This window comes from Bombina bombina, chromosome 7 (genome assembly GCF_027579735.1).
Source record: "Bombina bombina isolate aBomBom1 chromosome 7, aBomBom1.pri, whole genome shotgun sequence".
Lineage (NCBI taxonomy): Eukaryota > Metazoa > Chordata > Amphibia > Anura > Bombinatoridae > Bombina > Bombina bombina.
Genome location: NC_069505.1, coordinates 135,079,425 through 135,091,671, shown reverse-complemented (window position 1 = coordinate 135,091,671; position 12,247 = coordinate 135,079,425). Strand labels below are relative to the sequence as shown.

The window sequence follows — 12,247 nt, the reverse complement described above, 5'->3', positions numbered from 1 at the left end:
AACAAGAAGGTCTCGTCTCAAAGGTAGCTTCCAAGGTGGAGCCGATGACATATTCACCAGATCTGCATACCAAGTCCTGCGTGGCCACGCAGGAGCTATCAAGATCACCGACGCCCTCTCCTGATTGATCCTGGCTACCAGCCTGGGGATGAGAGGAAACGGCGGGAACACATAAGCTAGTTTGAAGGTCCAAGGTGCTACTAGTGCATCCACTAGAGCCGCCTTGGGATCCCTGGATCTGGACCCGTAGCAAGGAACTTTGAAGTTCTGACGAGAGGCCATCAGATCCATGTCTGGAATGCCCCACAGCTGAGTGACTTGGGCAAAGATTTCCGGATGGAGTTCCCACTCCCCCGGATGCAATGTCTGACGACTCAGAAAATCCGCTTCCCAATTTTCCACTCCTGGGATGTGGATAGCGGACAGGTGGCAGGAGTGAGACTCCGCCCATAGAATGATTTTGGTCACTTCTTCCATCGCTAGGGAACTCCTTGTTCCCCCCTGATGGTTGATGTACGCAACAGTTGTCATGTTGTCTGATTGAAACCGTATGAACTTGGCCCTCGCTAGCTGAGGCCAAGCCTTGAGAGCATTGAATATCGCTCTCAGTTCCAGAATATTTATCGGTAGAAGAGATTCTTCCCGAGACCAAAGACCCTGAGCTTTCAGGGATCCCCAGACCGCGCCCCAGCCCATCAGACTGGCGTCGGTCGTGACAATGACCCACTCTGGTCTGCGGAATGTCATCCCTTGTGACAGGTTGTCCAGGGACAGCCACCAACGGAGTGAGTCTCTGGTCCTCTGATTTACTTGTATCTTCGGAGACAAGTCTGTATAATCCCCATTCCACTGACTGAGCATGCACAGTTGTAATGGTCTTAGATGAATGCGCGCAAAAGGAACTATGTCCATTGCCGCTACCATCAACCCGATCACTTCCATGCACTGAGCTATGGAAGGAAGAGGAACGGAATGAAGTATCCGACAAGAGTCTAGAAGCTTTGTTTTTCTGGCCTCTGTCAGAAATATCCTCATTTCTAAGGAGTCTATTATTGTTCCCAAGAAGGGAACCCTTGTTGACGGAGATAGAGAACTCTTTTCCACGTTCACTTTCCATCCGTGAGATCTGAGAAAGGCCAGGACTATGTCCGTGTGAGCCTTTGCTTGAGGAAGGGACGACGCTTGAATCAGAATGTCGTCCAAGTAAGGTACTACAGCAATGCCCCTTGGTCTTAGCACAGCTAGAAGGGACCCTAGTACCTTTGTGAAAATCCTTGGAGCAGTGGCTAATCCGAAAGGAAGCGCCACAAACTGGTAATGCTTGTCCAGGAATGCGAACCTTAGGAACCGATGATGTTCCTTGTGGATAGGAATATGTAGATACGCATCCTTTAAATCCACCGTGGTCATGAATTGACCTTCCTGGATTGAAGGAAGAATAGTTCGAATGGTTTCCATCTTGAACGATGGAACCTTGAGAAACTTGTTTAAGATCTTGAGATCTAAGATTGGTCTGAACGTTCCCTCTTTTTTGGGAACTATGAACAGATTGGAGTAGAACCCCATCCCTTGTTCTCTTAATGGAACAGGATGAATCACTCCCATTTTTAACAGGTCTTCTACACAATGTAAGAATGCCTGTCTTTTTATGTGGTCTGAAGACAACTGAGACCTGTGGAACCTCCCCCTTGGGGGAAGCCCCTTGAATTCCAGAAGATAACCTTGGGAGACTATTTCTAGCGCCCAAGGATCCAGAACATCTCTTGCCCAAGCCTGAGCGAAGAGAGAGAGTCTGCCCCCCACCAGATCCGGTCCCGGATCGGGGGCCAACATTTCATGCTGTCTTGGTAGCAGTGGCAGGTTTCTTGGCCTGCTTTCCCTTGTTCCAGCCTTGCATTGGTCTCCAAGCTGGCTTGGCTTGAGAAGTATTACCCTCTTGCTTAGAGGACGTAGCACTTTGGGCTGGTCCGTTTCTACGAAAGGGACGAAAATTAGGTTTATTTTTTGCCTTGAAAGGCCGATCCTGAGGAAGGGCGTGGCCCTTACCCCCAGTGATATCAGAGATAATCTCTTTCAAGTCAGGGCCAAACAGCGTTTTCCCCTTGAAAGGAATGTTAAGTAGCTTGTTCTTGGAAGACGCATCAGCCGACCAAGATTTCAACCAAAGCGCTCTGCGCGCCACAATAGCAAACCCAGAATTCTTAGCCGCTAACCTAGCCAATTGCAAAGTGGCGTCTAGGGTAAAAGAATTAGCCAATTTGAGAGCATTGATCCTGTCCATAATCTCCTCATAAGGAGGAGAATCACTATCGACCGCCTTTATCAGCTCATCGAACCAGAAACATGCGGCTGTAGCGACAGGGACAACGCATGAAATTGGTTGTAGAAGGTAACCCTGCTGAACAAACATCTTTTTAAGCAAACCTTCTAATTTTTTATCCATAGGATCTTTGAAAGCACAACTATCCTCTATGGGTATAGTGGTGCGTTTGTTTAAAGTGGAAACCGCTCCCTCGACCTTGGGGACTGTCTGCCATAAGTCCTTTCTGGGGTCGACCATAGGAAACAATTTTTTAAATATGGGGGGAGGGACGAAAGGAATACCGGGCCTTTCCCATTCTTTATTAACAATGTCCGCCACCCGCTTGGGTATAGGAAAAGCTTCTGGGAGCCCCGGCACCTCTAGGAACTTGTCCATTTTACATAGTTTCTCTGGGATGACCAACTTGTCACAATCATCCAGAGTGGATAATACCTCCTTAAGCAGAATGCGGAGATGTTCCAACCTAAATTTAAATGTAATCACATCAGGTTCAGCTTGTTGAGAAATGTTCCCTGAATCAGTAATTTCTCCCTCAGACAAAACCTCCCTGGCCCCATCAGACTGGGTTAGGGGCCCTTCAGAAACATTATTATCAGCGTCGTCATGCTCTTCAGTATCTAAAACAGAGCAGTCGCGCTTACGCTGATAAGTGTTCATTTTGGCTAAAATGTTTTTGACAGAATTATCCATTACAGCCGTTAATTCTTGATTGAATAATAAAAACTACAGTTAAACACTAAAAAACTCTAAGCCATCTCCGTGGAGATGTTGCCTGTACAACGGCAAAGAGAATGACTGGGGTAGGCGGAGCCTAGGAGGGATCATGTGACCAGCTTTGCTGGGCTCTTTGCCATTTCCTGTTGGGGAAGAGAATATCCCACAAGTAAGGATGACGCCGTGGACCGGACACACCTATGTTGGAGAAATGGTGTGGTTTTCATTGAGGAGTGTAGTGAGTTGTTATGAGCAAATTCGGCAGTGGCCAACAGTGAATGCCAATTATCTTGTTCTAAAGTACAATAGCAGCGGAGATATTGCTCAAGTGACTGATTAGTTCTTTCTGTTTGCCCATTTGTCTGGGGATGATAGGCTGAGCTAAGTCTTCTACAGATGTTGAGGGTACGACATAACTGGGTCCAGAACCTGGATGTGAATTGTGACCCCCTATCCGTAGTGACAGATTTAGGCAATCCATGAAGTTTCACTATGTTGTTTAAGAATATAGAAGCAGTTTCTGAAGCTGTTGGAAGACCCCTGTGGGGGATGAAATGAGCCATTTTAGAAAACAAATCAACCACCACTAATATGGTGTTGAAATTTGATGAAGATGGTAAGTCCACTATGTAATCCATGGCGATGTCTGTCCAAGGTCTGTCTGGGATTGGAAGCGAAAGAAGGTAACCATAAGGGCGGTTATGTGGGTGTTTTTTAGTGGTACATGTGGGACAACTTTGTACATATCGAGTGACTGTGTCATTCATTTTGGGCCACCAGTAATCTCTCTTTAATAAATGCAATGTTTTATGAACTCCAGGATGACCTGCTAATAGTGAGTCATGAGCATAACCAACAATCTCATCCCTAAGAGCTTCAGGTATATAAAGTAGATTGTCATGGTAGTACAAACCGTCCTGATGTTTGTTTAATCCAAGTTGCTGCAAAGATGAGTCCTGAGAGAGATGCTGTTTTAGGGTGGTTGTAAAGCTGGTAGTTAAACAGATTATTCTGTCTGGAGGTATGATAGATTCAGGTGTTTCTATATGTGAAGGTTTCGGATCCTTCCGAGAAAGAGAGTCTGCCTTGAGATTTTTGGAGCCGGGCCTATAAGTTATGATATAATCAAATCGTGAAAAGAAAAGACTCCACCTGACTTGACGTGAAGTCAGGGTTTTGTTAGATTTCAGAAATTCAAGATTCCGATGGTCAGTATATATCAGAATAGGGTGTTGTGTTCCTTCCAGAAGATGTCTCCAGAACTCCAGGGCGGATTTGATAGCAAGAAGCTCCTTATCACCAATACCATAATTCATTTCTGCAGAGGTCATTACTCTGGAGTAGTAAGATATTGGGTGAAGAGGTTCTGTTGGAGACTTTCTTTGAGAAAGGATTGCCCCAAGGGCATACTCGGAAGCATCAACCTCCAGGGTGTATTGACAACTGGGATCTGGGAACTGTAGAATCGGAGCTGTAACAAATTTCTGTTTCAGACTAATGAAAGAATCTTCTGCTGACTGATTCCAAACAAATTTTATATGTTTACGTGTTAAGTAAGTCAAGGGTTGAACAATATGTGAAAACCCTTTAATGAATTTGCGATAAAAGTTCGCGAACCCTAAGAATCTCTGGATTTCTTTCTTATTACGGGGAGCAGGCCAATTGGTTATAGCATCCACCTTGTTAGATTCCATGGAGATACCTAGAGGGGATATGTTGTATCCTAAAAAGGAAATTGTATCTGTATTGAATATACACTTTTCCAGCTTAGCAAAAAGACGATGAGCTCTTAATCGTAGTAAAACCTGCTTTACATGTGACACATGTTTTTCGTATGATTCCGAGAATATAAGAATGTCGTCCAGATAGATGACAATACATACATCTAAGAGATCATGAAACACATCATTTATGAAACACTGAAACGTCGCCGGTGCGTTGCATAAACCAAACGGCATTACAGTGTATTCATAAAGGCCGTAACGTGTACGGAAGGCTGTTAACCACTCATCCCCTGCTCTCATCCTAATCAAATTGTAGGCACCTCTAAGATCCAATTTTGTATAAATTACAGCACCACGTAACCGTTCAATTAGTTCAGGAATGAGAGGCAGGGGGTATCTGTTTTTCTTTGTACATTTGTTAAGTTGCCTATAGTCAATGATTGGACGGAGACTACCATCCTTATTCTTAACAAAAAACATAGAAGCTCCAACTGAGGATGTAGAGGGTCTAATGAAGCCTTTTTTTAAGTTATCATCCAAATAATTTTTTAAATGAGCTAATTCTGGCTCTGAAAGAGGATATATATGTCCTATAGGTATGGTACTGTTTGGTATGAGATCAATAGGACAATCATACGTCCTGTGTGGTGGTAGTGTGTCTGCCTCAACCTTATCAAAAACGTCACTAAATTCTTTGTAACATTCAGGTAGGCCATTGACAGATAAATGGTATAAAGAGTGTTTGGTAAAACATGAATGTTTACAAAATGCTGAATCAAAGATCACAGACCCCTCACACCATGAAATAGTGGGGTTGTGTCTTATTAACCAGTTCAAACCAAGTATCATAGGATATACTGAAGTGGGAAGTACATCGAAAGACAATTGCTCAATATGACCAGACTTAGTTATTACAGTAATAGGAATGGTGTGATGTGTTATTGGACCTGAACTGAATAGTGAGCCATCAACCAAACGTATAGCAAGTGAAACACTCTTTTTTATTAGTGGGATCTTATTTTTAACAACAAAAGAAATATCTACAAAATTCCCAGATGCGCCAGAGTCAACTACGGCCTGTACGTCTATCTTCCGGTGATGCCACTGTAGGGAGAGAGGAAGGGACAAATGAGAAGTGAAATCATGTACCATATTGATTATATGATAACTAGGAGGTGTCTTACCCTTCTTTTGGCGAAGAAGTATTGGACAATCCTTAACAGTGTGATCTTTATCAGCACAGTATAAACAAAGGTTCAATAATTTGCGCCTAGCTTTTTCTTCTGGTTTTAGAGGACCACGAATCACTGCTACATCCATAGGTTCATCAAGGGACCTTGCTGGCAAGATTGAAGGCGTAGCATGATAAGTGGGTAGTTTTCTGTAACTTGCATCACTGAAGGATCTTTCAGATTTTCTTTCCCTTAATCTTCGGTCTATACCAATGCTAAGTGTCATGAGGGCTTCTAAATCATCAGGAATGATACCACGTGCAAGCTCATCTTTTATTGCTTCACTGAGACCTAATCGGTATTGATTCCTTAAGGCTGGAGTGTTCCACTGAGTGTCCGGTGCCCAACGTTTGAAATCTGTGATATATTCTTCCACGACTCTCTTCCCTTGACGTAAGCACCTAATAGCTGTTTCTGCTGTGTTCTGTTTATTGTGATCCTCATAAAGCAGAGACATGGCAGAAAAAAATGCATCGAGAGAATTTAAGATGGGATCATCCTTTTCATAATAGGTATTAGCCCAAGACCTGGCCTCACCACGTAAGAATGAGATAACAGTTAATACCCTGACCCTATCTGTTGGATATGATTTAGGTTTCAGAGTAAACATCAGTGTACAAGAGTTCTTAAAATCCCTGAAAAAAGCTCTCTCCCCAGAGAATTTTTCAGGAGGGCTAATTAAAGATTCAGCTGAATTTTCAGCTACAGGAGGTTTACTGGCAAGCTGCTCATTTATGAATTTTCTGATGTTTTGGTTCTCCAATTGTATCTCCCTTAGTCCCTGTATCATGTGATCCATACTTTGAGCTAGGGAGCCAACCCTATTGTAAAGCTCTGTTATATCCATTAAACAAAGTACTAGTTATCTTTATAGGCTTGGTAATATGTAATGTTTAAGTATGAACTAGTACCCTTGTTCATGCAGGACCACTCAGTCTCACACCTTACCTCGGGTTCACTAAGATCTAACTTGTGTGAACCCTGTTATGCTCATAGATCTGAGGGTCACTACTGTAGGATACAGAGTGAAGATGGTATACCAAAAGGAGTTGGATATGAGCTAAACAGTAATATTGTATGGTAATGTAGGATAACTCAGAATCCAAAGTTTAGGGAGAAGCTTATTCACATCCAAATTAGTTGTAGACTCGCATCACACACATATAAAATATTTACATAACTTGCACAGGCACACACACACACTTTAGATAGAGTTGTGCAGGGTAGCTTCATTGGTTATTTACAACCAGATAAGAGATATGCAGTTTGAGAGTAGTTGTTGGGTTAAAGTCAGTTTAAGCACATAAAGTTCATCAGAGGTTAATGCAAATGGAGCAGTGCTATTTAGGCAAATGATAGATACGGCAAAAGTCACTGTGCAAGTCAATATAGAGAATCACAAGCGGAATAGTTCATGTAACAGCAAGTGCATGAGATATACTGGTTAATAGCTTAGTATGGCAGGTAAACTTGATTACTTGATTATTTGAGGCAAGCAGTAGCAAATGACATGAAAGGCAAGATATCCTTATTTGTAAATTGGTAATACAGACCGGTAATCCTGATGATAATACATACAAACCGACTTCCCAAATAGTATCCTCAGAGTGGAGCAGAAGCGGAGTTACCGGAGAAGAAATGCACACAGCGTGTGCCGAGATTCAGTGAGAGTATGTGGCGGCTGCGGTTTCACCTAGTGACGTCACACGCCAACGGACCAGCATGCGAGTAAGCAGGAAGCAAGCAGCGAGAGAGACAGGAACAAAGTTGTGGAGCTGCAAAACCACAAGACTTGAGTAACAGGAACTAGCATGAGTAGCAGGAAATCCCAACTTAGACAGGAGGGAATAGCTTGGTGCGAAGTGTTCAGGAACAGTGGGTGACTGAACAAATTACCAAGCAACGTTCAACAGTAGGTGGAGCCTTAAATAGCAGTATGATAATTAGTAGTTAAAGGTACAGAATGGTAAAATCCTGACAACTGAGTGAATTCTTACTGCGCAAGAAAGCGCCAAAATAGGCCCCTCCCACTCATATTATAGCAGTGGGGAAGCTCAGCAAACTGAATTTATTCATAAATAACGACAGCCATGTGGAAAAATAATGCCCAAAATTTTTTATCACCAAGTACCTCAAAGAAAAACGATTAACATGCCAGTAAAACGTTTTAAAATAAAATTATGAAATGATACTAATAAGCCTGCTGCTAGTCGCTTACACTGCAGTGGAGGCTCAAATATAAGTTAAATGTACACAGTATTTTCTTAGTGAAGTTCCATTTCTCAGAAATACCTCAGTGTAACATACATACATATCAGCCTGATACCAGTCACTACTACTGCATTTAAGGCTGCACTTACATTATATGGGTATTAGCAGTATTTTCTCAGTCAATTCCATTCCTTAGAAAATAATATACTGCAACATACCTCCTTGCAGGTGAACCCTGCCCGCTGTCCACTGATCTGAAGTTACCTCACTCCTCAGAATGGCCGAGAACAGCAAATAGATCTTAGTTACGACCGCTAAGATCATACATAAACTCAGGTAGATTCTTCTTCTAATGCTGCCTGAGGAAAAACAACACACTCCGGTGCTGTTTAAAATAACAAACTTTTGATTGAAGATATAAAAACTAATTTTAATAACCACAGTCCTCTCACACGTCCTATCTATTAGTTAGGTGCAAGAGAATGACTGGGTATGACGTAGAGGCGAGGAGCTATATAGCAGCTCTGCTTGGGTGATCCTCTTGCACTTCCTGTTAGGGAGGAGATATAATCCCATAAGTAATGGATGATCCGTGGACTGACTACACTTAACAGGAGAAATTAGCATATGAACCTCCAAGGTTTAGCTTTCAACTTAGAATACCAAGAGAACAAAACCAAAATTGGTGATAAAAGTAAATTGGAAAATTGTTTAAAATTACATTCCCTATCTGAATCATGAAAGTTTATTTTGGACTAGACTGTCCCTTTAATAATTCAATATAATATAAACTGCAATCAGCTAGAGATGCACTATACCTTTCACAAACCAACGGTAATCCTCTTCTGACCACTTAGAAATGTTGGTAAAAGCTGGGCTGTAATGAAAAACAACAAATGTATTTAGGTTAAAAACCGCAAATGAATAAAATAAGGCAAACATCTGCAGCAAATCTTTTCATGGAGTTTTATGGTGTGTGTATATATATATAATTTTTTTTTTTATTATTTATACACACACAATAGTATGCATGACTATAACCCCCCCCCCCCAAGCCGTTAAAGATAAAATCAGAAACAGTTTGGACCTCATATAAATTATAATAATGCTTTTCCGAAACTCTTTGTTACTCTGTATTTTACCCCTACCATGAGGTGCCACAGAAACCATCTATGGTAAACCTTTTTTTCTAGCCGTGACTTGGATGCCTCTATAGCTAATGAGAAGCTATACAACTACTGGGGCTAATAACACTGTATAACTGCACAGACAGGCAATTGGCCACCCCAAACCGTATTTATTGCTCTCCAGCATAGTAATAAATAGGGCACTTGTAAGAAATAAATAAAACATTTTTATTTCTTGTTAAAAGTCTGGATTGGTTGTATATTTATTTGTTTGATTTCCACATACTATGACGTTTGTCTCTGTCTGTTACTGACAAGGAAAATCGGGGGGGTCAATAGACTAAGTCTAAAGTAGACATAACCACTTTAAGTATAAAATTGAGAAGGGGAAAAGGGAAGTATATATATAGTTAGTTGTTCAGACCGTTACTAAGGTTTCTGGGAACAGAGATAAGTACATAGCTAAAATTACTTGTCACACTGTAGTAAATTGCGGCATAGCCCTAAGATTTCTTTCACTTCACTAGCACACCCTTTTCTTTAGTTTGAGTCTCTTTTTTTTCCCCCTCCACCCTCATTGGGTATGTGAGGCCTCTAATGCACCTTTCTGACCTGGATAGGTCTTTCACTAATAGTCTTCTTTAATGGATACATTTTTGACACTCCCCACAAGCTATGCCGCCTAAATCTAAAGTGATATCAATCCAAGCTCCCAGGAGGAAATCTCCCCTATTTCTGGAGAAAAATAAACAGTTATTAAAACAAATGTCTGAGCTATTTACACCGCAATTCGAAGGCATTAAAGTTGAATTAGCTAGCCTTATGACAGAAGTTAGACAGTTTGCCAACCGACTTGATGAAGCGGAGTGTAGAATTTCTAGCGTAGAGGACCACGTAAATAACCAAGAGGTAAAGATGAATGGGCATGATAGGGAAATTGCTACTTTACACGCTAGGATTGAGGACCTAGAGGATAGGTCCAGACGGAACAATGTCAAAGTAATTGGCCTCCCTGAAACTATAGAGTGCAAGGATCTCCTATTTTTTGCATCTGTCCTGCTTCCGCAGTGTGTGGGTCTATTAAATCAACCTCCTATCCTAATAGAAAGGGCACACAGAATAGGACCAATTAAAGAAAATACTAATAGATATTCAAAACCTAGAACAGTGATAATAAAATTTCTTAATTTTCAAGACAAGATAAATATAATGCAAAATTATCGTAAAAAGCAGGAATGTAAAATTGAGCAATATAAATTGTTACTTTTTCAGGACTTCTCAGCAGAAACTGCAGCCAAGAGGAGAATAATGGCACCATTCTGCACAAAACGTATTAATGCTAAATACAATGATGCTGCACAAACCCTATGTAAAGAACTTAAACTAAGTGAATAGGAATAGAAGGGTCCCTTTTTTTTCTTTGTTCTCTTAATAGGATACTGATAGAATTAGAGATGATGACTGGTACAAATAAGGATGCATGTTGTGTGTGGATGGTGAGTTTGTGTGTTTCCTTTTTTTTTTTCTCCCCCGCCTGGTCTCCTCCTCCCTCCTCCATCCACAGTTCTAAAATAAGATGAATAGAATTAATGTTCTATCCTGGAACGTAGTGGGGATAACATCCCCTATTAAAAGGAAGTTTATACTAAACTATTTAAATTCTCTTAACGCACAAATAGCCTTCGTTCAAGAAACGCATTTAAAACCTGAAGAGGCTTTAAAACTAAAATCTAAATGGGTGGGCAACGTGGTATATTCACCCTATTGTGGGAGAAAAAGAGGAGTTGCGATTCTGTTCAATAAGAGCTTGCAATGTGATATCTTATCGCAAACTATAGATCCGCATGGGAGATACCTTATAATAGAAATAGTAATTCAAGGAGTAAAGTTGGTGCTATGTAACGTATACGGTCCTAATAAACCGGATAAAGGATTTTGGGATAGTTTAAAGGCTAAATTGCTATACTATAATAATCAGAGAATTATCATAGGTGGAGATTTTAACATAGCCCCCAGGCCTCGGCTGGAAAGGTTTAAGTGTTTAAACACATGTGAGCAAGGAAGAAATAGGATGCTTTCAAATTTTATGACGGATTTAAAATTAACTGATATTTGGCGTACGCAATTTCCAGATGTCAAAGCTTACACGTGCAAATCCAAGTCATTTAACACATTGTCTCGTATAGATTTTTTCTTGGTCTCGGAATACGCAATAAATCAAGTTATGACTGCAGATATAAAAGATATTGTAATATCAGATCACGCGGTGATCTCACTCCAGATTAAGATTGGCTTAGATTGTGGCTCTAATTTCACTAGGCTTTCCTTCCCTTCTTACTTAATAAATAACTTACACTTCACTAATTGGATGGTCGAGAAATGGAACGAATATAAGTCTAACAATAGTACAAACGTGTCCAAACCGGAGATTTATTGGGAAGCCTTTAAGGCATTCATTAGAGGTGAGATAAGAGCATATTTATGTAAATGGAAAAAAAATAAGGCTAGAGAATTACAGCTAACTAACCGGGTTAGAAATGCTTATGAAGCATATATTAACAATCCAGTTAAAACAGCCTGGGATAAATATATAGATAAAAAAAAAGGAAAGGGACTTATTTCTTAAGCATAAGACCATACAAGAGGACTTAAAAATGAGTGCTAAATACTGTGGAAATTAATGAAAATCGGCCAGATATCTTTCAACTTTGATTAAAAATAGACAGAGTAGTAAAAGAATTAATAAACTAAGATTTGAGGGTAGGGCTATTATCAATACAAAATAAATAAAGGAAGCCTTTTATAACTATTATAAGAGGATTTATAAGACGGAAGAAATAAATGTGCAGAATAAACAGCACTTCTGGGATAATTTTAGAATCCCTAAAATTGCGGAACAAGATCTAGAAGTATTAA

The 12,247-nt window shown here is 40.6% G+C and overlaps 1 protein-coding gene across 2 annotated transcripts in view; it reads right to left on the bottom strand.

The window, feature by feature from the left end:
* Positions 1–12,247, bottom strand: part of LOC128665989 (para-nitrobenzyl esterase) — a 230,878-nt gene that overhangs the window by 66,205 nt on the left and 152,426 nt on the right. For both annotated transcript variants that reach the window (XM_053720317.1, XM_053720318.1), the window contains exon 6: positions 9,023–9,081. In XM_053720317.1, the coding sequence (XP_053576292.1) occupies positions 9,023–9,081 (59 nt within the window). The remainder of the gene's footprint in view (positions 1–9,022; positions 9,082–12,247) is intronic.